At 60.6% G+C, this 24539-nt stretch overlaps 2 protein-coding genes across 9 annotated transcripts in view; one reads left to right on the top strand and one right to left on the bottom strand.

Annotated features, from left to right (window-relative positions):
* Positions 1-8917, top strand: part of PISD (phosphatidylserine decarboxylase) — a 40553-nt gene extending 31636 nt beyond the window's left edge. The window contains exons 4-11 of one of the 4 annotated variants that reach the window (XM_012934295.2): positions 98-172; positions 4001-4404; positions 5462-5627; positions 6517-6753; positions 6837-6975; positions 7098-7244; positions 7367-7527; positions 7717-8917. In XM_012934295.2, coding sequence (XP_012789749.2) covers positions 98-172; positions 4001-4404; positions 5462-5627; positions 6517-6753; positions 6837-6975; positions 7098-7244; positions 7367-7527; positions 7717-7941 — 1554 coding nt within the window. In that variant the 3' untranslated portion in view covers positions 7942-8917. Of the gene's footprint in view, positions 1-97; positions 173-4000; positions 4405-5461; positions 5628-6516; positions 6754-6836; positions 6976-7097; positions 7245-7366; positions 7528-7716 lie in introns of those variants that run through there. The other 3 variants (XM_055146783.1, XM_055146782.1, XM_055146781.1) reach the window with 3 other exon arrangements.
* SFI1 (SFI1 centrin binding protein) overlaps positions 8855-24539 on the bottom strand; it is a 103282-nt gene continuing 87597 nt past the window's right edge. For 2 of the 5 annotated variants that reach the window (XM_055146777.1, XM_055146775.1), the window contains exons 16-32: positions 24133-24212; positions 23668-23839; positions 22953-23028; positions 21583-21678; positions 21123-21199; positions 19119-19221; positions 15435-15531; positions 13877-14025; positions 13591-13665; positions 12941-13015; positions 12674-12850; positions 12356-12603; positions 11942-12046; positions 11630-11852; positions 9940-10265; positions 9127-9238; positions 8855-9052 (exon numbers count right to left, since the gene is read on the bottom strand). In XM_055146777.1, the coding sequence (XP_055002752.1) occupies positions 8948-9052; positions 9127-9238; positions 9940-10265; positions 11630-11852; positions 11942-12046; positions 12356-12603; positions 12674-12850; positions 12941-13015; positions 13591-13665; positions 13877-14025; positions 15435-15531; positions 19119-19221; positions 21123-21199; positions 21583-21678; positions 22953-23028; positions 23668-23839; positions 24133-24212 (2296 nt within the window). In that variant the 3' untranslated portion in view covers positions 8855-8947. Of the gene's footprint in view, positions 9053-9126; positions 9239-9939; positions 10266-11629; positions 11853-11941; positions 12047-12355; positions 12604-12673; positions 12851-12940; positions 13016-13590; positions 13666-13876; positions 14026-15434; positions 15532-19118; positions 19222-21122; positions 21200-21582; positions 21679-22952; positions 23029-23667; positions 23840-24130; positions 24213-24539 lie in introns of all 5 variants that reach the window. The other 3 variants (XM_055146778.1, XM_055146780.1, XM_055146779.1) reach the window with 3 other exon arrangements.

Genomic DNA, 24539 nt, shown 5'->3' with positions numbered 1-24539 from the left:
GCCCCGAGGTCCGGCCGATGGGATGGGGCTGGGAAGCTGGTGCGGCGGCGGCCCCGCCCCCGGGAGTGGCTGAGCCCCGCCCCGCCCACTCTCCCAGGACTTCCGAGGCGGCGCCTGCAGGAGAGTCGCCGCCGGCTGCCGGGGCGGAAGCAGCGCCGCGGACCACCTGCCGGTGAGTGTGTCCGTTGGGTCGGGTCGGCCCGACCCCGAGCTTCTGCGGAGCTGCCCCGACTGGCTGGGCCCCAGCCGGCTTCCGGGGGGCGGGGGGAGGGCCCCAGGCCCCTGGGGTCGGGGCATCGCCGGGACTCGAGCCTTGGGAGCCCACCCTGTCTTGTGGATCAGGTTGTGGCCTCTGTCTGCCATGTGGGTCACGGGGCCGGGCCGCATGAGCTCACTTCCTCCACCTCTCAGCATCGCCTCGCAGCCAGGAAGAGGGAAGTGCTGGCCTTGTCCCCCCCTGAGCCGAGGCCCTGGGCCGTTTCCAGAGAGGGGGTGCGGGGGAGGGGGCCAGTGTGGGAGGGAAGCACTCCCGCTGGTCACTGGACCGCTCACTCCCAAGGGCGCGGGGGGTGGGGGTGGCATGCTGCCCTACGCAAAGCCAGTGCCAAGGATTGTCCAGGAAGACCCAGCCTGTCTGTCTCCACCCCCGCCCTCCCTCTGCTTCCCCTTCCCTCCTCCTGCTCGCAGCCCTGCTCCCCTCCATGACCGGAGTAGGGCTTGGTAGACCCGCCTGGATGCTGCTGCCTGGAGCGGGAGGAGGCGGCCCCCACCCTTTCAGGGGCTCCTGTTTGCAGAAGTCCAGGCAGAGACGGATCTAAGTGCCTTAGTGGGGTGGGGGTGTGAGGGGTCTGCCAAGGCCCGGGTGACTGCTCTTGAGCCTTGAGCCTTGAGCAGGGCTGCAGGCAGGGCTGAGGCGGGGGGGCAGTGTGTGCGGGAGTGCCCGCTCCCTTCCTGCTGCAGCCCCAGGCCGTGCGCCCTGCTCCAGGCTGGAGGGGTGGCGGGTAGCACAGCAATCAGGCGCTTGCCTCATGAAACCAGGTTTGATCTCCAGCACCCCACAGAGCCCTGAGCCTAGTCAGGAGTGATCCCTGATACTATAGGTGGGATTGGAGTTAGGAAACTGCACACCTGACGCTCGATTATGAATTGCTTTGTAAATCACGAATAGCCTTGTAATAATAGTACCTCAGTTTAAAACAATCGGGGGGACACAGATGCAGACAAGCAGCGTAAAGCAGCGCTTGTGGGCTGATCCGTGAGTGGAGCCGCCTTTCCCGGTGCTGCTGTAGGACGGCGCTCACAGGGTCGCACAAAACAAAGGTTTGTTTTTAGTGGAGGAGCCTTCCCGGCCAGCCCTGGGCCGCCGTGGGCCGAGGATCAAATTCAGGGTCTCGCACTTGCTGGGCACTTGCGCTGTCTCCGTGGCTCCAGGTGGAGACTCTCAACAGTGGTGGGAGCGGTTTTCTTCAGCTGCTGGTTTTGTTACTTTAGCCTTCCTTTGGGGAGCCCTCTCCGGTCTTAGCCACATGGGCTGCTTTTGTTGACCAGTCAGCATGATATTCCTGGGAAGGGCTGAAACTACAGTCGAGGTAGCGATTAATCTTGGTCTGGAGGTGCAGACTGGGCTTGGCACAGGTGACTCCGTTTTGAGCTATTTCCTTCCTTAACAACTTCAGTTGGAATGTTCCATTCTGCTAAAGGGGGATTTGTCGCCCTCACAAGGGAAGTGGGGGTGAGGGGTGAAGGGGTCGCTGCAGCTCTCTCCAGTCCTCTTGAGAACAGGGACTTCTTCCCTCGTCTCTCCTCGGGCCTGAGCCCTTCCTTCTTGGGGCAGCCGCTGTGGGCCCCGCCGCCTTGTGGCCCCGTTGTCCCACAGCAGTGGCAAAGCTCTGTGCTCTCCAGTGTGGGAGAGGGAAGGAGTAGGAAGGAGGCTGCAGACGTGTTCTTAAACTGGGGGTTCCCCCCCCCACCGTGGGGTCACACAACTGAATATGGGGGCGGCCAAAAATGGATTCAAAATCAGCAGTGTCTTGAGCCTTGTGGCTGAGGGTGGCTAGTAGGAAACGCGTCAGCCTTGTCATGGCTGTGATCTGAGCCTGGAGGGCAGGAGAGAGACTTTCCCGCTGGAGGATGAAGAGACTGAGTGTGATTGCAGGGCTCCCCGGGGGGACTGCAGCAGTGAGGCCCGAGGTCCCCCATCCCGAGTGCTCCCCAATCCCACACGCTTGGTGTCCCTTCCCAGTGCTGCCCTCAGCCGTGTGGCAGCTTTCAAGTTTCTGGTCACACACAGCCCAGAACTCGCCTCCTCACTGCCCTTGACAGTGGAGAGGGGGAAGGTGTCCATGTTGTCCCCTCTCTTGAGTCCCCTCCACTCAGGGCAGGCTTCTAATCTGAGACCTGCCTCTTCCCCCTCAGCCTCCGGTCAGAGGGCCGTGGCCTGAGGTCAGCCCTCTTCCCCCTTCCCCCTAGTGGTGATGGTGAGCACCTTGACACCCTGGTGTGCCCTGTTCTATTTTTGTTGTTTTGTTTTGGGGCCACACCTGGCGGTGCCCAGGGCTTACTCCTGATTCTGTACTCAGGAATCACTACTGGTGGGCTCGGGCGACCATATGGGGTGCTGGGGATTGAGTCCGGGTTGATTGCCTTATGCCCTGTACTGTCGCTCTGACCCTGAGAGGCCCTGCTGTAGAGAAGAAAGCGTGGCGGGCCTGCAGGGTGAGGCAGGCTGCTTCCTTCCTCCCTCCCTCCCCGCCCTCCCTCTTTCTCTTGCTTGCTTTTCTCTGTCTTTCAACCTTTCTACCTTTGTGTCATATTTGTCAGTGCTCAGGGTTTACTCCTGGCTCTTGCTCAAGGATCCCTGCGGCCAGATTGTTGCTATTTTTCCCCCCATTTTCTCTTGTAAACCTATGAGGCAGGGCCCATACCAGGTGGCGCTAGGGGGCCCCTGTGGTGGGGGATTGAACAGGGCCAGCCTCGTACACTCTCTCCCGGGCCCCTGGGACAGCACTCCTAGCACAGCTGCTTGTTTGGTCCCCCTGGGCTCGGGAGGACAGGGAGGGCTGGCCTGGTCTGGACACCCCCGTGGTGGATGCAGTGCAATCCCCTGGCAGGAACTGAGCTTTCTGGGGGTCACACCCAGTGATGCACAGGGGTTACTCCTGGCTTGCATTTAGGAATTACTCCTGGTGGTGCTCGGGGGACCATATGGGATGCTGGGAATCGAACCCCGGTCAGCTGCCTGCAAGGCAAACGCCCCAGCCCCAACCGAAGACCCTTTTTGACAGGCTTCAGTGGCCCTCCCCACTTGGTAGCTGAGGGAAGGACCTGGCAGGAGAGGGGGCGCCCGCCACGGGCCAGCACCGCCTTATGGGCCTGTTTTCCCACATGTCCAGGCGCTTGGAGACGGACAGGCTGGGGGCAGGAGCAGGAGCGGGGCTGTGTGTGGGGCCTGGACATGGCCCTCGGTGGGGAAGTGGCCGGGTGAGACCCTTAGGGGCAGCCCAGCTCTCGGTGGTGCGTGTGGACCCTGTCAGAGTAGGGTCTGGGGCGGGGCCTCTGCTGCCTCGCCCTGGGAGCGGCTCTTGGGATGGAGCCTGTGCGGGAGGGAGGGCTGCATGGTGGCGGGGGCCAGGTCAGATAGACCTCCCCGAGGGCAGGTAGGGGACCTTGGCCACTGCGCAGAGGCTGCCGTGGGCAGGGCGGGGGAGGGGGGGAGAGCCTGCTTTGGTTTCCCCGCCTCCGAGTGCCAGCTACGGTTGTGGGCTCCTGACCAACCTCCCGCTGGCCCGTGTCGAGATGCTCCTGGGTCCCCGAGAAATGGGTCAGGTGCTGGCGGGAGGGGCCCCTGGCACCCCAGCTCGGATTCCCGCTGCCGTGCCTTGGACACAGAGGCGCCTGGGCCCTCCCTGCCATCGACCCGTGGGGCGGGCAGGTGGCCAGACCTGGTCCAGGGGGCCAAGGGCAGGGGCAGGTGTGTGACCCGAGCCTGTCTTTGTAATAGCCCCGACTGGTAACCTGTGCACCTGAGCCGCTGCGGAGGAGCCTAGAGGGGCCTTGGCCTGGGCCCCCAAGTGGCCCGGAGCCAGCCTGGAGCGGTGACGCGCAGGAGCTGCCTGCGGCTGGGGGGAAGGGAGGAAGGAGAGAAACAAAGGCGAGTGCGCCTGGCACCGCCCACCATGTGTCAGTCAGAGGCTCGCCGAGGACCGGAGCTCCGCGCAGCGAAATGGTGAGATGCTGCCAGCCGCACCCTAACCCCGCGGTGCCCCGCGTGGACCTCCGGAAGGTCAGAGTGCACATCCAGCGGCCCCGAGGTGGCGGTGGAGCTGGCAGCCGGGGGCCAGGGGATCAGCCCCCGCGGCTGGAGGGGCCCGGCCCGGGGGGCCTGAGCCGGAGAGCCCGTTTCAGGTACCTGCGGTTCCCGGGGGCTGGTGCTGCACCCTGGCTGCTGCGCCGGCTCCCCGCGCCCCTGCCCCCGCTGTGGGGGTGCAGCCTTCCCAGGATTGGTCCTTGTGCTTCTGCAGTCAGCTGGCTTGGGGGGGGGTGGAGGCAGGGGGCAGTTTTTGCCCCCCCGCACCCTCAGGCCTTTGGAAAAGCACCCGGGTGGGGTGGGAGCAAAGCAGGCAGTCAGGGCGCGGGGGGCCACCTTCTGCTGCCGGCACTGGCCTGCAGGGCCTGGCCAGCCGCTCACTTCTCCATTTTTCTCCGGCCATTAGTATCAGCTGAGATGCCTCTTTGTTCCTGTTTGCTAGGCAGCGGAGGGCAGAGGGTGCCCGGCACAAATGGGGGCCTTAGATCGTCCCGTTGAATGCAGCCCTTTGCAGATGAACAAAACAGAGGCCTGAAGATGGTCTTGGAGTGGGTGGCAGTGTGGTCTCCTGAGAATGTGTGATGGGCCATTTGACTCTGCTTATGCCCCGGGGGACCAGGATGCTGGTGCTCAGGCCGGCCTGGGCTTCCCCCCCCCCCCACCCCTACACCCTGTGGAAGTGGTGGAGGTGGATGAGGAGGAGCTGTGAGGGTGTGTGCGCGGCAGTGTACATATGTCTGCACATGTGCAAGCCTGTGCGTGCTTCCCCTTTGCAGTGGGATCTGGCCCAGTCCCTTGTCTTAGCAAGTGATGCCTGGAGCCACGGTGTGATTGTCCCATTTCTTTCCATGCCTGCACTCACCACTGCTGCGCAGCTCTGGGGGCCCCGATTCGCACCCCAGTGCCTGTGTGGCGCTGGTGTCCTGGCGCAGGAGGGCCAGGGGCTGTGACGTGGGTGCTTGCTTGGACTTGCCCTTCGGGCTCCCATGGTCTTCCACCCTGGGGGCCCCAGTGGGCTTGTGTGGTCTTGGCTGCTGCCCAGTGCTGGCCAGAGCTGCCGTGTCCTAAGGAGAGGCGAGGCTGGCCAGGGGGTGCAGGGGCAGATGGGCTTGGTACTGCCCGGGGTGACTGGACATCGTGGACCTATGCCCACAGGTTGCACTTCCCCCAGCTGGCCCTGAGGCGGAGGCTGGGACAGTTGAGCTGCATGTCCAGACCTGCCCTGAAACTGCGCTCCTGGCCCCTGACCGTGCTCTACTACCTCCTGCCCCTGGGCGCCCTCCGACCGCTCAGCCGGGTGGGATGGAGGCCCGTGAGCCGGGTAAGTGCAGGCGGCAGGAACCAGGGTGGTGGCTGTGGGGGTTCTGTGTCAGGGCAGACACTCCCGGAACTAGTGTCTCTGACTTGCAGAGTCCGTGCGGAAGGGCACTTGGGCAGGTTTTGGGGCGAGGTTGTGCTCACACCTGGACGCGGGCAGCTGGCTGGCGCCGGTGTCGGGAGGGAGGCAGCCCGGCTCTGCCGCGTCCCAGAGCCTGTCCGTCCCTTGCCCTGGCAGTGGGGGCACCCTGGGACGCCTGCATCCCCCGAAGTGTCTGGGGACCTCTGACTCAGTACCGAAATGACTTTCACACTTGAGGGTCTTGGTCTCTTGTGGTCAGACAAGCAGCAGTTACCGACAGGCCCCTGAGGTTTCAGGAGTGGGGCTTGGGCTTCGTCCCCTGCCGTGGCTTGTCCTCATTTGCTCCCGGCACCCGGCCCAGAGGCTTGACTGAAGGGGCCCCAGGGAGCCGGTTCCCCTGGCCTCCTGGAGGAAGCCCAGGTATCCACAGGAAGCTGTGGGTGACAGTCGCAGTTTTGGCAGACGGGGTGGCTGTGTACCGAAGGCTTGTGTTCCATCCTGCGCTGGCCCAGGCCAGAGCAGCCCTACCCCCGCCCCGAGTCCCCTGACAGTGCCGTCCATCCATGCCCCCTGGCCCCTCCCCAGAACAGGAGGTTCCTTTTGGTCTCTAAAATGACCGGAACCCCTGGGGTGCGAGTCTATCCTTGTCTCGGCCAGCGCTCGTGTGAGGCGCCTGGCCTGCTCAGTCTGGTTTCTGGTGAGCTGCCACATCACAGTGCACACGCCACCGTGACGCAGGGACCCTCCAGCCAGGGTGTGCTTGAGGGGCGCTCGCAGGGCAGGGGACTGACTCTTGTCCTGTGGTCTGCAGGTGGCGTTGTACAAGTCAGTACCCACTCGCCTGCTGTCACGGGCCTGGGGCCGCCTCAACCAGGTGGAGCTGCCGTACTGGCTGCGGCGGCCCGTCTACAGCCTGTACATCTGGACCTTTGGGGTGAACATGAAGGAGGCCGCCGTGGAGGACCTACACCACTACCGCAACCTCAGCGAGTTCTTCCGGCGCAAGCTGAAGCCGCAGGCCCGGCCCGTGTGTGGGCTGCACAGTGTGGTGAGGCCCCGCCTGCCCCCCTCCCTCCCCGGGAGCCAGGCCAGCGCGGGGCCCCTCGAGCGCTGGTCTCTTAACCCTTCCAGATCAGCCCTTCGGATGGCAAGATCCTCAACTTCGGGCAGGTGAAGAACAGTGAGGTGGAGCAGGTGAAGGGGGTCACCTACTCCCTGGAGTCATTCCTGGGCCCGCGCACTTCCTCCGAGGACCTGCCCTTCCCACCAGGTGCGTCCTTGCTGCCCTGCGAGGGCTGACCTGGAGCCCGCGTCCAGACAGACCCTCTGCCGGCTGTGCTCGGCCGGGGTCCCTGTCTGAGAGCCTGGTCCCTGTGCCTGCCCCCCCTGCAGCTACCTCCTGCGACTCCTTCAGGAGCCAGCTGGTGACCCGAGAAGGGAACGAACTGTACCACTGCGTCATCTACCTGGCCCCCGGCGACTACCACTGCTTCCACTCCCCCACCGACTGGACCGTGTCCCACCGGCGCCACTTCCCAGGTAGGCCCGGGGCTGGCTCGGGGGTTCTGAGGCTGGAGCTGTCTGCTCTGGCCTTGGGAGCACCTTCCCAGAGGGACGCCCAGGCCTTGGGAGGCTGGTCCTTCAGTGTCCCTGACCCACAGGCTCCCTGATGTCCGTGAACCCGGGCATGGCCCGCTGGATCAAAGAGCTCTTCTGCCACAATGAGCGGGTGGTGCTGACGGGGGACTGGAAGCACGGCTTCTTCTCGCTCACAGCTGTGGGCGCCACCAACGTGGGCTCCATCCGCATCTACTTCGACCAGGTAGGCCCGAGGGTGGGGCTGCTGGGCTTCCCGCAGGGAGCCGTGGGGAGATGCAGGCTTGGAGGCCGAGCTGGGCCTACTCCCCCGAGTTCTCGGGGCCCAGCCCGCCCTCTGCACCCGGACTGGCATGAGCAGAGGCGTGTCCAGGGCCTAGGGACCGGGACTCACAGCTCTGTCCCCGCCCCCCAGGACCTGCACACGAACAGCCCTCGCTACAGCAAGGGATCCTACAACGACTTCAGCTTTGTGAGCCACGCCAACAAGACGGGCATCCCCATGCGCAAGGGCGAGCACCTGGGCGAGTTCAACCTGGGCTCCACCATCGTGCTCATCTTTGAGGCCCCCAAGGACTTTGACTTCAAGCTGCAAGCAGGACAGAAAATCCGGTTTGGGGAGGCTCTGGGCTCCCTCTAGAGTCTTTCCCGGCTACAGTGGCTGGGGGAGCTTTCCCAGAGGGATGGGGGGACTCCCGAGGGGACTGCGAGCGGCCGTCTCGGGCTGTCAGGTCTGACCCGGCAAGGCCTGGGTCACTCCTTCCTGCTGTCCCAGAGGTGCAGACAAGGAGGTGGTCAGAGCCTCACCTTGTCCTGGACCTCTGTCACCCCCTCTTCCCGTCCTAGAGAAAGGGAGGCTGGGGTGACTTCAGAATCCATTTGGAGACATTTTTAACGTGTTGTATAAAGCGCATCTGTGGCTGAGTGCCCGGTGGGTCTTGATTTCTGTTTGCAGGCGAGAAGCGGTGTTTTGTATTCTCGCTGCTCCTCCCATCACTGCTTCTGGTCTTGCCTCTGCCACCTTCTGGCGCTGACTGTGAACCCGCCTCCCCCGCCGGCCACAGCCTTTACTGCAACCACCCTGTTCCCGGGCTGCCAGTGCGCACCTCGGAGCAGAGCACCCCACCGTTTTCGTCCGTGTGACGGCCCGTCTCTTCCCCTCCTGGGATGACGATAAGACAAACGTGGATGCTGGCAGGCCCTGATGTGTCCTTTCCTGGAGCTGGCGCGTCTGACCAGTGACTGAGGCCCCTGAGGCTGTCCAGAGGGCAAGGGGCGGGCAGAGAATGGCGGCCCCGGGAGAAAGATGTGGAATGTGGGAAACGCTGCTATTGATTCAGGGGCTCAAGCAGGAGACAGGAGCCGTGTAGGAGGCCAGTGCCTAGAAAATCTGTTCCCAGCACACAGGCATGCAGTCCTGGGGGGCTACTGATTGTGGGGACAGGGCCAGATTTCATGTTTCCTGGGGACGCTGTGAATTTCTCCTGCAGGAGAAGCCATTTGAACTTTTTCAACTGTATCAGTAGCACAGTATTTTTGTATGAAAAGTGGGAGACTTCTGAACAGTGATTCATTTAATTGCAACATTTTGAAATAAAAAAAAAAAACCAACAAAACTCGTACAGCTTCATGTTCTGTTCCCAGGCCTAGCACAGCGCCTGCCACAGGGCCTGCACCCGGGCGATGCAGGCGCGGATGGGCTGGCGCTGGGCCTGCAGCTCTGCGGCCAGGTGCTCGATCTGCAGCTCTACCTGGGGGTGGAGCGGGGGCTGGTGAGCTGGGGGAGCAGAGCCCTGGGACCCCGCCCAGGCGAGGGGGCGCTCACCTCTTGTAGCTCTTTTTGTACCAGCTGCTCTGCTTCCTGCTCCTCGGGTCTGGGCTCCTCCCGGCTCAGCTGCAGCCACTTGCGCAGGCTGCGTGCTTGTCTTTGGTAGGACCTGAGCAGGCGAGACAGGAGGGAGAAGGGTCCCTGTCTCCCTGGGCAGAGTGGCTCAGGGCAGATACGCTCCGGAAGCGCTTCCCTTGATGCTCTGCAGTTGCGCTGCACGTGGATGGTCCTGTCCTGGGCGTAGCCCACCAGCAGGACACCGTGGCTGATACATGCGCCGGAGGCCAGCCCTGTCCCAGCCACACCTTCCACATCCCATGTCAGTCACAGCTGCTAGAACCCTGACCTGAACATATTTTTTGCGGGATAGGGAGGGGATCGCTCCCAGCATTGCTGAGGATTGAACCCAGGACTCCCGCACACTCTCCAGCCCTTTGCACAATCTTCCCGGCTCCTGGCTTGGCTCCTCATGTGCATCCAGTTTTAACTGTGCTCCGCTTCAGTTAAAAAGCTCAGCGTGGGCCAGAGCTCTAGTACAGGTAGGGTGTTTCCCTGCACACGGCCAACCCAGGTTCTATCCCTGACACCCCATATGGTCCCCCGAGCACCACCAGGAGTATTTTCTGCATGCAGAGGCCAGAGTAACCCCGGAGTATCACTGGGTGTGGACCCAAAGCAAAACAAAGCTCAGCTCATTCTCCCTGTTGTGTCCCCAGGACCTGTGCCTTCCTGAGCGGGCCTCAGGAGCTACCTGCGAGTGGGGGACCCCACCCTGGGACTGTGCCACGGCAGAGGCACTTGCCGACTTACCAGAGGTTCTCCTTCGTGATCTGGCAGTGCCGCAGCTGCTGCTGGATGCCCTCTAGCTCGGCCTCCAGGTCAGGGTGGCTGATGGCAACAGGCTGAGCCTGACCGTCCTGTCTGAGCCCAGTTGGAAAGGCGGCATCCCAGGGGCTGGGCGAAGCCCATGTGCTGGCAGTGGCCGCGGGCCCCAGACACAAGCCCACAGTTTCTGAGCCAGGCCCCAGGCTTGTGCCTGTGAAGTCCCCAGCGAGGAGCTGGTGAGGGTCAGGGGCACCCACCAGGGCTGAGGGAGCCTGGGGCCTAAGGCCGGGGGTGATCGGCCATGCCGACTCCTACAAAGAAAGTGGGGAACGCTGAACAGGGAAGCTTGGAGGAAGCACAGGGTGGGGACAGGCATGGCCCCAGACCTAGGGCTGGAATTCCTGACACCTGCTGCACCTGCTCACCTGCCCCCAGACCCAGCACAGATGGAGAAAACCCCCTGAGCAACCCAAGGGGCACCCCCATCTCCAAGTGCTCTCGATGGCCTGGAGCAGCATGGCCTGAACAGATGTAAGTAAATTCCTTGGGCCAGAGAGACAAAACAGGGTAAGGCTCCTCCTGCCTTGAACATGGCCCAAGTTCAATCCCTGGCACCCCATATGGTCCCCTAAAGCACTGCCAGGAGTGGTCCCTGAGCACATAGCCAGGAGTAAGCCCTGAGCCCTGAGCACCTCTGGGTATGGCCCAAACTGACCAAAAAGTGTTACCGACCTTTATACCCTCTTCTCAAACGCCCTTGACAAGCTCGCACACGTCCTCTGAGCTGGGCCAATGACCCAATATCTGCCCTTCTATTTGGTGGCCAGAGCCCAGCAGTCATGTTCTCAGGAAGTGGCTCCTTCCCACCCTTCCCGAGACAGCCCACCAAGGCACCAGCTCTTGGGAGGGGGCCCTGTGCTTGGCCTCAGCACCTCCAGGTTTCCATCAGCTGTTCCTAAGGGGCCCTCATTCACTTCAGCTGCACCCCCTCCGCCCCTGGCCCCATCCCTCACCTCCTCCCGGGAGGGAGGACACAGACCTGTTTCTGTATCTCAGTTGACGCACTTAAGACCAACTCTTCATGCTTCACCCAGAAGCGCCTCCAATCCCCATTTTCCCTCTTTTAGTAAATGAATTCATTACTGAGTTACTCAAGCGAGAAGCCTAAAACTCATCCTGGACTTAATTTTCTCATCTCGTCAAACCCACCGGAGTAAGTCCTGCCTGGTCATCCCCCACGACGGGCCCTGCCTGGTAGGTGGAATGACAGCAACCACCAGAGGTACACAACCACCTGCTCTTCTGTGCCCAGCAGGCCACCAGGTCATAGACACACACAAACACACTCCAGGGGACAGACACATCCACACCAAACACACCAGGGGACACATACCCACAGACACAGACACCTCGGGACAGGCACACACCACACACACCCACCCCAGGGGACACACACACACACACACACTTCACACACACACACGCGCGCGCCTGCCCGTGATCTACAGCCATTTCCTTTCTCTACCAGATGAAAATCAGCTGCGCGAGCTGGGCCGCAGAGCCCGATCAAGCTCCTGCTCGTGGGGGGAATGAACCAGGAGGCTCCTGCCACGGGTGGGACAGCTGTAGCCGCTGTGCGGAGTGCCCGGGGCCCCGGTGACCTGAGACGCCTTACCCTGGCAGGTGCTGCTGCCCCGCATGGCCTGGAGGAAGGGGGCAGCAGCTCCAGGCCACCACTGGCCGCGAGAACGAGCTCTGGGTCACGGAAAGTGGGCCGGGCTGGGGGCTGTGAGCTGCTTGTGACCAGCGGTGTTGGAGCCTTCGCCGGGGAGCTCTTGGTCGGGGAAGAACCCGCTGGCCTGGCCAGGCCAAAGCCACACTCTTGAAGCTCCTCAGGCCTGAAGAAGGGCAAGGCAGGAGCTGGTCTGACCGTGGTGTCCTCTAAGAAGGGAAATGGGGCCACCCACCCAGGGCCCCCGTGACCTACCTCTGTCCCCTGAGGATGCTGCTTCCCAAGGACCTCTGGGTCTGCCCAGGCTCCAGCAGGAAGGTGGGGCGTCGTGGCTGCTTCCGGGATGAGCGGGCAACATTGCTGGAAAGAAGCAGGCCTGCTCCTCAAGGAGGCTGGGGGTCCCCTACTCAGACTCCCGGGCCCCAGCCTCCCTGCCTGCCATGTGCCCCGAGTCGGGTGCCGTGCTGATGGCCCTGGGGGCCCAGAATGAGGGGGCGGGGATGGGCAGGCTTAGAGGAGACCATCCCGGGAGGAGGAAGAGGGCCAGGGGCCTGGTCAGGAGGGGCTAAGGCTGGGCTGCCTTGGGCCAAGGGTCCTGCTGGAGGCATCACCCTCTTGAAGAGGCCAGCGAGGGGACGAGCAGGAAAAGGCCAGGGACGGGCAACTCACAGCTCCAGATGCCGAGGGTCCGAGGCAGCCAGGCTCAGGCTGCCCAGCGTCTCCCAAGGCTCCCGGGGAGCTCGCGGCCTCTTGGTCTGCGAGGTGGCGGCATCCCCAGCAGAGAGGAGGTGGGGAGAGGTTTCCTCGAAAGTCACTCTCCTGGGCAGGGCGGGTGCGGGGGGCCGCGGCCCACCCAGCACCTTCTCCTTCCAGAGCGTGGCGCAGCGCCGGACTGCCCGCTGGAGACTGTGCGCCGCCTGCAACCGACTCGTTAGGGAGTGCGGGTCCCACCGAGTCCCACGGCACCACGGGGTACTCCGGACCCACCTGGGCCTGCTGCTGGGCGCGCAGCCGCTGCCGCTGGGCCTTCATCCCGGCGGCGAAGCGCAGGAGGCGCGGGACGCCCTCCTGGAGCAGCTGCTGGTGGTAGACCTGGGCCGCGCGCTCCAGCCGCGCCTTCTTTCTCCTCCTCTCCATCACAAAGTCCAGCCACGCGGCCCACACCTCCGGGGCGAGGTGGAAGTGAGGCCCAGAATACCCCCAGGTGGAGATATCCCCCTCCCCGGCAGCTGCCACCCGCGAAGCCCCGCTTACCTTCGCCTGCAGTGAGAAGGCCCAGAACCACAGCGCCCGTGCCGTGCCCTGCTGCTCCCGCCTCCGGGCTGCCAACTGCCGGTCAGGACGGGGTGAGGACCTGATGGTCACCTCCCAGCCCCCCACCCCGGTCTCCCCACCCCTGGTCCTCGCCAATGGGTCAAGACCTGATCTAATGGGGCTGAGGTGTGGGGGAGAGCGGGCACAGGGCCACGGACTGCTCCGGGGACAAAATCACACACCACCTGGTGTCACACTCCAGGAGCAAGAGGGCCGCAGGCCGCAGGTTCGCTGAGCTGCAGTCCCACCTGCACGTCATTGAGGCCTCGGCCGTGACCTCAGTCCTGGCTATTCCCCTGATGTGTTCCTGAGTGACACTTAGCGACGGGCTTGGCCTGGGCTACTGCTCAGGATTCGCAGACAGGTGCCCCGGCATCATCCCACGCACTGGTCCCCCAGCCCCAGCTTGGGGGGTGGCCCCCAAGCCCAGACCAAAGAAAGACTCGGCCTCATACAGATCACAGGTGGGAAGACACTGGCAGCGCCAGGAAATGACGCGGGGTGGGGGTAGAAGCTGGAACCAGGCGCATGGGTGCAGGAGGCAGGAAAGGAGCGAGGAGGAGGAAGCGGGGGTGTCTGGGGGCCCCCACCTGTTGTCTCCACTGGTGGAAGCAGGCGCGGCTGAGGGTCTGGGCCAGCAGCTGGGTGCTCAGGCTCTGGAGGTGCTGGGGAGAACCCACAGGGGAGGAGCTGCTGAGGGCAGCCTGGCACCCGCGCCAGCCCTCCTGTCTCCCTGAGGCCAGGGGCCGCCAGCCCAGGCAGGAGGGAGCCCTGGGTCCTCTGGTCCCACCAGCCAGGGTTAGTGGAGACCAGGTTTCTGAGCCACCGTCCACCCAGGGGGCACTGCAGGCGGTGGGGAGCCCCCGCCGGCCTCACCTTCCTCCTGGCACAGTGGCGGTGGTGGGCCTTCCACGCGCCCAGGGCCTGCCGCAGCGCCCGCTGTCGCTGATGCTGCTCCGCGTGCGCCAGCTGCAGCCTCTGCTGTGCCCGGGCCCGCCAGTGCCTCAGCCAGCCCCGGAGACGGCCTGCAGGGAGAGGGACCCTTCAGGACCACACGGAGGAGAGCCAAGAGCTGGGGGGGGCAGCCCACATGGACCCCGGAGGGCACCTGCTGAGGGCACTGGCCGTGGAAGGTTTGGTCAGGGCTGTCCACAGAGAGACGAGTGTGGCCCCACAACCCCCAAACCCCGTCCTGGAAGTCGCCATCGGACGCTGCCTGGCACAGGGACCAGAAGCCCCCGGGTCCTTTCACAGGGAACCACGCCTGAGCAGGGGACAGATCCTCTTCTGTGAGTCCCACAGCCACACCCCACAGCTTGGGGAGGAGGTGTGTCCTCTGGGCCACACTTGGTGATGCTAAGGTGCGACACCCGGCTCTGAGCTCAGGGCCTTGCTGGAGCGGGAACGGGAGTTGGCAAGCCCCAGCCCTACCCCGCGCTATCTCTCCGCCTCCCCGCCCCCCCCCCCCTCTGTCACGGCATTCTCTTGAGAGAGGAAGCGCTTCTGCTGAGTTACTTCCTTCTGACTTCTTTCTTGGGCCCGAGAGAAGCTTCTCTCAGAAGCATCAGAAGAGGGTTGAGCTGAGGCCGGGACAGGGCGGGTCCCGGTGCTGCCGCCCCCCCCCCCCCCGCCCGGAGTGCTGCCACTCTCTGGGCAGTGCCGGGTACATGGACACAAGTCCCTCGGGGTCCCCAGCAATCCCGAGAGGCAGGGACTCTGTCCCCTTTACCATCCCCCATCCCACTCTTTGATTTTGTGCCACACCCGGTGCTGCTCGGGGTGAGTCCTGGTGGTGCTGGGGGACCATAAGCCGTGCCCGGGATGGAACCGGGTCACCTGTGAGTGGCTTATTCCCTGTACCAACTCTCCAGCCCCAGTGCTTCCCTTCTCCAGAGGAAGAAACCAGGAGTGTCCGACCTGCACAGGAGCACTCCGTAAGGGTGACCCTGGCCCTCGGGTCCTCCGCAATTTCTTCAGACCACACCTTGGTTTTATTACCCTGTGATTGCCAGGGTGTGCCTGAGAGCTGCGCCTTCATTAAGCCCCGCAGGTATTTACTGTGCAGCGCAGAGAACAGGGTCTTGTCACCAGGTTTCCAAGTCCTCTGGACTATTCGTAACGCAGAGAGATCCCGGGGCCGCCCCTCAGCTGCCGGCCACCCCGATTCTCTGGGAAACAGCCGGTACCTGTTACCTCACGCTCCCACCCCTGCTCTTGGGCCTGGAGTGGCGGAGGCTAGAGGTGGACCTGACCGTTTCTAGGGAGAAGCCGCGCTGGATTCCCCGCCGCTGGGCCTGCGTCCACTCCCATGCAGCGCCCAGCAGAGCCCCCGGAAGGACATCGCCGCTGAAGCCAGCCACCCGCCCACCCCACGGGGGCTGTGGCCTTCACAATCCTCCCTTCCACGGCGCTTGCTTCTGGGAACCCGGCTCACCCCTCTCCAGAATCTTCTGGGCCTCCCTGACGGCACAGTCCTCCTGCTGTCGGTTGTATATCTGTATGGACACGGCCTCCCGCCACAGGACCAGGACCTACAGGTCAGACAAACAACAGGGAAGTGTTCACACCGTGACTTCCTGGGGACACTGCAGGTCCACTGGCCCATGCTGTGGAATGAGACCACGTGCTGGACTCCTGTTTCAGGAAGCTCCTTTGTTCACGCAGACCACAGGCAAAGGGCCAGGGCCCCTAGTGCGCCCATAGAAAGGCCAATAACTCAGGGCTGAAGCAATAGCACAGCAGGTAGGACATTTGCCTTGCACGCAGCTGACTCGGGTTCAATTCCCAGCATCCCATATGGTCCCCCGAGCACTGCCAGGAGTAATTCCTGAGTGCATGAGCCAGGAGTAACCCGTGTGCATTGCCGGGTGTGACCAAAAAAGCCCCCCCCCCAAAAAAAAAAAAAGAAAAGAAAGGCCAATATCTCAGGCCATTCGGAGCAGGAGGCGGCGGGGGAGCAAACCCAGCAGTGCTCAGGGACCATATAGGGTGTCGGGGATCAAACCTGGGCTGGCCATGTGCAACCCAACCCTGATCCCTGTACATTCTAGGGGCCAGAGATAATACAGCGGGTAGGTGACTGCCTTGCACGTGCCCAACCAGTGTTTGATCCCCAGCAAAAGTATGGTCCCCAAGCACCACCGGGAGTGATTCCTGAGTGCAGAGCCAGGAGTGACCCCTGAGCGTTGCTGGGTGTGGCCCAAACCCCAGCCCCAAATCCTGATGTGACCTGACTCCAGTATTACCTGTAAGTGCCACATATAACATACCCTTTTATGAGTGAGGTGCAGTTACAGAAACAAAACATTTCACAAAGATGTCAACCATCTGAGCCCTGGATCTGCCCCCCTTCCCCGGCAATCACGGACGCCCACCTTCCCCAGCCCCATCCAAAGGCCTCCTCCTTCTCCTGAGCCCTGAAGCTAAGCAGAATCCGGACCCTCCTTCCAGACTGGACACACACGAGCTGGCCTGGGAGGTGTCCTGGGAACAACCACACATGTCATCGTGTGAGGGAAGGGGCACAGTTAGTGCCACCCACTGGGCAGTGCTAAGATCAATGGGCTTAGCCCCGACAAAGCATGCCAGGGGCCTGGGTTCAATTCCCAGAACCACAGGGACCCCTGAGCACTGTTGTGAGCGATCCCTGAGCACACAGCTGGTAGCTCCTGAGCACCACTGGGTATGATCCAAAAACAAAACACCCAGGTGGCCGCCATGCAGCCACCACGACCACGCTCCAGCCACTGCGTCTGCTGCTTGGGGCTCCCAGTAAACTCTTCTCCGGGAATGTCCCTGAGTTCGGGGATTTCTGTTATTTCAAGTGATGTTTGGAGCACTGGGGCCAAGCACGGGACTTAACATGTGGGAGGTATGTGTCTACCACTGAGTCACATGCCTGGCCCTGTCATTTGTTTGAATCCCCTCCTTCTAGGACACATTTTCATCCCCGAGCTGCACCCTGCCCTCCCCCGCAGCATGTGGGACAGGGCCCCACCCACAATGACACTCTGGGACCATGTCCCACTAAACAATGACCAGTGGGTGACCTCTCATTCCTGGGATGCTCTATGCTTTCCAGGAGCCTCAGTGGTTATGAAACCTGCGAGGTCGACAAGCAGGAACAATCAATCCTCCGGCACACGAGGAGGCAAAAGCACAACGTTGCTTACAATGTTGGGCCCAGTGGGAAAGTTCTGCCGGTCAGCTTGACACTGGTTTCGGCAGAACCCGTTCGCTCAGTGTGTGCTTTCCTTTTCTTTTTTTCTTTTTCACTTTTTATTTTATTAAATCATCGTGAGATGCACTTACAGACTTTCATGATTGCGTTTCAGCCAAACAATGCTCAAGTACCCATCCCACCACCAGTACCCATTCTCCACCCCCAATGTTCCCAGTATCCCTCTCTCTACCCCCATCCCTTCCCACCTCCTGCCTCTGTGGCAGGCACAATCCCTCCTACTCTCTCTGTCCTTTTGGGTGTATGGTTTGCAATACAAGTCACAAGCAGCCATCATGTTTGGTCCATAGTCTACTTTCAGCATGCATCTACTATCCCAAGCGATCCCTCCAACCATCGTTTATTTAGTGCTCCTCTCTCCGTCCCAGCTACCCTTTCCCCTAGCGCATGAGTTCTATGCCGCTTTTTTTTTTTTTTTTTTTTTTTTTGCTTTTTGGGTCACATCCAGTGATGCTCAGGGGTTACTCCTGGCTTTGCACTCAGGAATTACTCTGGCAGTGCTGGGGGACCATATGGGATGCTGGGAATTGAACTCGAGTCGGCCGCGTGCAAGGCAAACGCCCTACCCACTGTGCTATCACTCCAGCCCTTGTGCCGCTTTTCTTTGAATGGATATCGGTGCCTTGACCATCTGTCTGTCCGTCGCCTGTCCATCCTGCTCCCAAGGCTGTCAGTATGCTCGAGGAGAGTCATGGCCTTATCTCAGTTCTTTTTTTGCTTTGTTTTGTTGGGCCACACACAGTAATGCTCAGGGGTTGCTCCTGGCTCTGCTCTCAGGAAATTACTCCCACCAGGCCATATGGGATGCTGGGGACTGAACCAGGGTCGGCCGTGTGCAAGGCAAACCCCCTACCCACTGTCATATTGCTCCGGCCTCTCCTTGTCACAGTTCTTAGTTCAGTTAAAATCTCTGGCCCCTCCTTGGGAGAGAGCAGGCTGAGTCCCCACCCTACTGGAGCCCTAGAAGCCACACCCACACGCCACTGTTGCCGGCATGCCAAGGGCCGAACTCCATGACTTCACTAAGAGTCTCTGCCAAGATACCAAACCATGAAAACCCCAGGGCTCTGGTGTTGAGAACTCTGGGGTCTTCTCAGGGTTGGGGCAGGCAGCTTCCCTGAACTCAACTGGCAGCCACGCCCACTCTCCCCGCCCCCCTCCCCCCCTCTCCCCTGCCCTATAGCTGCTGCCAAGCCAACTCATCCCGGTTCTACAGATCCTGAAGTTTCTGGACCTCCAAATTCCACTGCACTGAAGTTCCGTAAGAACAGACCAAATTAGGTGGGAAACTCAACGAACAGAAACAACACAGATGGCTCAACTAGCAATGAACAGCTTAGTAATCCTCAGACTAAGATTTAACCCTGCGGTGAGATACAACAATTTTCACTTATTTTCTTTTATTGAAATTTTTTTTTTCTTTTTCGGTCCCACCTGGTGATGCACAAGGGTTACTCCTGGCTCTGCACTCAGGAATTACTCCTAGCGGTGCTCAGGGGACCATATGGGATACTGAGAATTGAACCCGGGTCGGCTGCATGCAAGGCAAACGCCCTACCTGCTGTGCTATCACTCCAGCCCCCTTTTATTGAAATATTTTTAATGGCTCCCTTGGCCATTTGGTTGTAACAAGCAATATAGAACAAATTACTGTGAGCCTGCTAAAGGGGCAGGCTTGGGGGATGGTTGGGGAAATGGGGACAGTGGTGGAGGGAAGGTCGCTGAGGTGGCAAGATCGGGGTTGGAACAGTGAAAACCCGTAACAACTGTGTCAGGAACAGCATTGCTAACCATGGTGTGCAAATAAAGTACTGAAGGAAAACCCATCCTGGCACCCAACCCCCGAGTGGCCGCTAGTCGCCCTTCCCTGGTCCTCACCTTGGAACACACGGCCCTTTCGTAGTGCGCTGTGGCTCTGGAGACCTTCCTCGCCTCTTCCACGCGGGCCAGCGTGTTCTCTCTCCAGCGATGTAACACGGCTCTGCGGACACAGGGGCCGAGGCGTGAGAGTAACACCAGCATGGGGAGACAGCCTGAGTCACCGTCAGGGCGTGCCGGAATCAGGGACCCCTGCCCCTGCTGTGTGTTTTCATCCCAGCCGTATTCACGCTGCCGAGGGCTGGTTCTGTGCCAGCCACTGGGGGAACTTGAGGGACACTGCGGCGAACCCTCAGGTGTTCACGTAGCTGCCGGCCACCAGACAGAGGGGCCCCAGGAAGGGGTTTTCCCTCTACTGATAAAGCCAGTGGCGTGACAGCACAGTGGGGAGGGCATTTGCCTTGCACACAGCAGACCCTGGTTCAACCTCCGGCATCCCATATGGTCCCCCGAGTCACCACCAGGAGTGATCCCTGAGTGCAGAGCCAGGAATAAGCCCTGAGCACGGCCAGGTATGGCCCAAAGACAAAAACAAAAACAAAAGCAAATCGGAGTAATAAAACCAAGGTGTGATCTGAAGAAATTGCCTAGTCAACAGCCTTGACGCTGCACAGAAATCAGACCCTGCCTTGAGATGCAAACCGTGAGCTCTTGGGAGAGGGAGAAAATGGGAGACCACCCAGAAAAGGGTGGACCCTTCAGAAGTGGGAAAACACATTACCCCTCTGCCTATGTGCCTTGCAGCAACATGTTACAGGAGAGACAGAACCTTAACAGGCCACGGGGATACCGGTGACCCCCACCTAGATAAGAGAAGCAGAAGAAGTAGCAGTCACCACTGTTCACTCAGGGAACTAGATGAGCACTTCCTCTATTTATTTTTTACTTGCAATTTTTTTTGGGGGGTGGGGCACTCAGTACTCAGGACTCACTCCTGCTCTGGGCTCAGGATCACTCCTGGAGGGGCTTGGAAGACCATTTGGGGTGCTGGGGATCAAGCCCAGGGAGGCTGCCTGCAAGGCAAGTGCCCTGACCCCCACTGGACTATGTTTCAGGCCCCGAGCCCCTTACACTTTTTGTGGGATGAAATTCAGGCATGTAAGGCCTGTGTCCTACCACTGAGCCACATCCCTGGCTGGAGGAGCGTTTCACAGAAACCTGAGCAGGCTTGGAAGTGTTTGAGGCCCACAAAGGAACTTAGAGAGGGAGCTCAGGGTTTATGCCCAAATGCCCGGTAACCACCACATACACAGAAGAAAGAAGGAAAAGGAAGAAGACAGGGGAGGAGGAGGAAGAGGAGGAGGAGGAAGAGGAGAAAGAGGGAAGAGGGGGAGGAGGAAGAGGAGAAGGAGGAGGACAGGGAGGAGGGGGAAGATGAAGGAGGAGGAATAGGAGGAGAAGGAAGAGGAGGAGGGGGAGAGGGAAGGGGGAGGGGAGGAGGAAAAGGAGAAGGAGGAGCAGGAGCAGAAGGAGGAGCGGGAAGGAGGCTGGAACAGTACGTCAATCAATAGAGAGCGCGGAAAGGAGGACGGGATGAGGAGTGGCTTCAGAGCTGCTTGGTGGGGCTGGACGAGAGCTCAGGAGGGACTGCAGCCAGTGTGACATAAGATCAGCAGGAAGGGCACCTGCCTAGCACGCAGTTGACCCGGATTCAATGTGGTCCCCCGATCATCACCACAACTAACACCTGAGCCCAGAGACAGAAGGGAGCCCTGAGCATTGCCAGGCATGCTCCCCCTCCCACCCCCCATAAACAAACAAAAAAAATCATCGCTTTGGGTGCGGGAGGGGCCTCTGCAGGGAGGGGACGGGCCCGGCTGGACAGCAGCAAGGATCTCTCTGGAACCAGTGAACGCTGTGCCCAGCGGGGCTGCGGGCAGTTGAGGGGGTCACTGCAGACTGAAGCACTTTCTGCCACGGGAAAGCCCAAGCCTTGCCACGGCAGCAGGTGGCGCTCCTTGGCCCACCTGGTGCTGGGGGCCAGGGGACACCGGGGACACTCACCGCAGCAGCTGCCTCTCGCGCCGCCTCTCGATGGCCGCCACCTCCTGGAGGACGCGCTGCAGCCTGTGCTGGTAGATCTGCAGAGACAGGAGGACTGAGGCCACTCGGGCCCCACGCAGCCCCACCTGCAAGCAGGCCTGGGACGGGACGGGGGCTCTGGACAGGGGCAGAGAAGCCCAGGGCGCCCACGCCGCCAAGGGTGAGGAGAGCCCAGCCCGACAAGAGGGAGAGGACAGGGAGTCTGGCGACGGCTGAGCCCACACAGGGCCACTCTGAGCGGGAAGCTGGCACCCCCAGACTGTCCATGTCTTCATTTTGAGGTGCAGGATCGAAGCCCTCCCGCGCTGGCCGGACGCTTGCCCCACAGGAGCAGAGCTTGGGCGAGCTTGGTTTGGGGCAGGGGAAGAAGGAGGGGAAACCAAGCCCTGAGCACCCCACCCCGCCCCCCAGCACTGCCTACCCCCCAGGCGTGGAGCGCCTTGCGCAGCAGGGTGTGCTGGTAATGCAGCTCAGCTCCAAGCCGCTTCTGCCACTCTGCGCCCCGCAGGGCCAGGCACTGTGGACGGAGGAGAGGGTCAGCCACAGGGCCGGGGGGCCACGGAGGAGGAGCGACCAGCTGGGCCCCCACTTATTCTCTGGGTGAACTCGGGAAGGTACTGGGAGGCCCGGCTTCCCTGCTCTTGACTAGGTATCTCTCAGGGAGTTTGTGAAGGTCAAAAAAGGAGAGAGTCAAAGTACAGCAGACAGGGTGCTTGCCTTCCACATGGCCGGCACTGCCAGGAATGACCCAGGACTAAACCCTGCCTGAGCACTGCTGGGTGTGAAGGGAGGAAGAAAGGACAGAGGAGGGAGGGACGGAAGGAAGAAGGGAGTGTTGAAAGGAAGGGAGAGAGGGAGGGAGGGAGGGAGGGAGGAAGGAAGGAAGGAAGGAAGGAAGGAAGGAAGGAAGGAAGGAAGGAAGGAAGGAAGGAAGGAAGGAAGGAAGGAAGGAAGGAAGGAGAAACAAGTGTCTAATTTAGGACGAATGATCTAACAATGTTAACAATGTTGTATTAATTTGGGGGGTTATTTTGTGTGTTTTGGGGACCACACCCAGTGATACTCAGGGTTACTCCTGCCTCTGCACTCAGGAATCATTCCTGGAGATGTTCAGGGGAACATATGGGATGCCTGGGATCAAACACAAGCCATCCACATGCAAGGCAAGTGCCTGACCTCTTGAACTATCGCTCCGGCCAGCAATGAGAAATGTTATATTAGAAGGAAAAGCAACATCTTGTGTTTTGGGGTCATGCCTGGGGGCTACTCCTGGCCCTGCTCAGGGATGGCTCTTGGCAGTATCAGGAATCAAGCCCCGGCCTCAGCATCAGACTAGCTTCTGGACTTTTTTCTTTGGTAGGGGTCAGGGGCTTCAACATCTTTACAGATGCCTACACAGAGTTAAATGAGAAATTTTATTTCATTAACTTATTTTCTGGGTTTGGAGGCCACACCTGGAGGTGCTCAGGAGACGCTCCTGGAGGTGATTAGAGACTGAGCCCGGGCCTCCTGCACGCAAAGCATGTGCTCAGCCCACTGAGCCATCTTTCTGGCCCCACAGGCCAGGAATTGGAGATCGGGTTCAGGTAAGAACAGAGCAGCACCTGACAAGGGACTCCCAGGCTGGGTCAGCGCTTCCGTAGGCTGCATCTGGCCTCTCCCTACCTACAGGGCAGGCAGGTGGTGGCTTCCAGGGGGCTGTGCAGGCCCCATCTGTGCTCTGAGTCATGCTGGCACACAGCTCCCCCTGGCCGCATGCCACGGGCAGGTGGTGCCCATTCCAGGCCTTACCTCCCTCCATCTGTTCCAGGCCCAATGGAGGAGTCGTGCTGAGTGGAATTCCGCAGCTAGCACGTGGCCCTTCTTCCTGTGGAGACAGCCAGAGCCCAGCGTTGCAGGCCAGCGCCAGCACCCACCGCCCTCCCTCTCCGTGGGTCTCTCTCGACAGCTGTTCCTAGTGATTCTCAGCCCCGGGGGAGTTGGTCCCTCTCTGGAGAGCTACCATCTGCTTCTCCCCTAGAAGAGCGTCCAGGTCATTAGCCGTTTGCAGACAACTTAATGGGCCTCATATACCAGCGAGGTCTAGGCATGTGCTTGAGGAGCTTAAACATGGCCAGAATTTGTGGGGTGGGGAGGTCCACAGGGCACAGCTTCACCAAAGCAGGGCCATGTCCACAGAGACTGTCTGCCCTGCCCCACCGTCCCCAACCAGGTGATGTGATTAAGAACTGTCACAACCAGCTCCGACCGTTATTTGAACTGGTTCCCGACCAGGACACAGGATATAGCCGATGACAGGATCCCTGCCCACAGAGCATGTCTGTCCCCAGGATACCCAGGACCCGTCAGCCCTGCTCTTGTGGAGACTGTTTCAGGCTGAATTTCTGCAACTTTAAATTAGAGTCTCGGCCAGAATGGCCCTCCAGAAAGGCACTCACTCATGCCGTTATAATTTTGGCATTGCAGAGGGAAGGAAAAGACTCCCGAGGCAGAAGCAGCCACTCACTCTGTGCTGAGCCCTCGGGCACTCTCTGTCCAGACGTTGAAAGCCTTCCTGAGCTGCCCACGGCGGTGATGGGCGCAGGCCACAGCTTGCCACTGCCGCGCCACTGTCTGCTGGTGCCACGTGCACCAGGACCTTTGGAGAAGCTGCCGCTCGGCATGCAGGATGGCCTCCAGCAGGGTAAGGGGGAGAGAACAGGGGCGGGAGTGATAGGAAAATAAGGAGGGAGAATGCTTTGCACACAGACAACCCGAATTTGATCCCTGGGGCCCCAGATGGTCCCCTGAGCTGCCAGCAGTGATCCCTGAGTACAGAGCCAGGAGTAAGTCCTGAGCACCACCAGGTGTGACCCCTGAGTTCGTGGGTCTAGGTTCTAGGTAGCACCCTGAGAAGAAAAGGCAGGAAGTGCACAGGCTTGCGACAGGTACCACCTGTCCTAGGTACCTTACTTAGGAAATTTACTTACCATTCTCTCTGCCAAACGGTTTTCTTGATGCTGAAACATCTTCTGACACCAACTAGTAAATACTCGCTTCTTTACTGTCTTCCTAAAAAAAAAAATACAAAGGAATCGCCAAAAAAAAAGTACATAAATAAAACAGCTCTGAGCTTGGGAGAATAGAGCAGAGGCTTAGAATGCCTGCTGTGCAAGTGTACGGCCTCAACATGAAAAAGTTTGGGGATCTTTGTTTGTTGTTATTACTTTTTGTTTTTGTTTTCTAAATCAAGCAGTGCTCAGGGCTTTTTTTCCAGGCTCTGTGCTCATGGATCACTCCTACTGATGCTCTGGGAATAGATGTGGTCCTGGGGATCAAACTAGTGTCAACTGTATGCAAGGCAAACAAGTAACCCCTTTAGAATCTGTCCCAGACCAT

Source organism: Sorex araneus, chromosome 9 (assembly GCF_027595985.1).
Source record: "Sorex araneus isolate mSorAra2 chromosome 9, mSorAra2.pri, whole genome shotgun sequence".
Lineage (NCBI taxonomy): Eukaryota > Metazoa > Chordata > Mammalia > Eulipotyphla > Soricidae > Sorex > Sorex araneus.
This window is presented reverse-complemented; position numbering and strand designations above follow the sequence as displayed.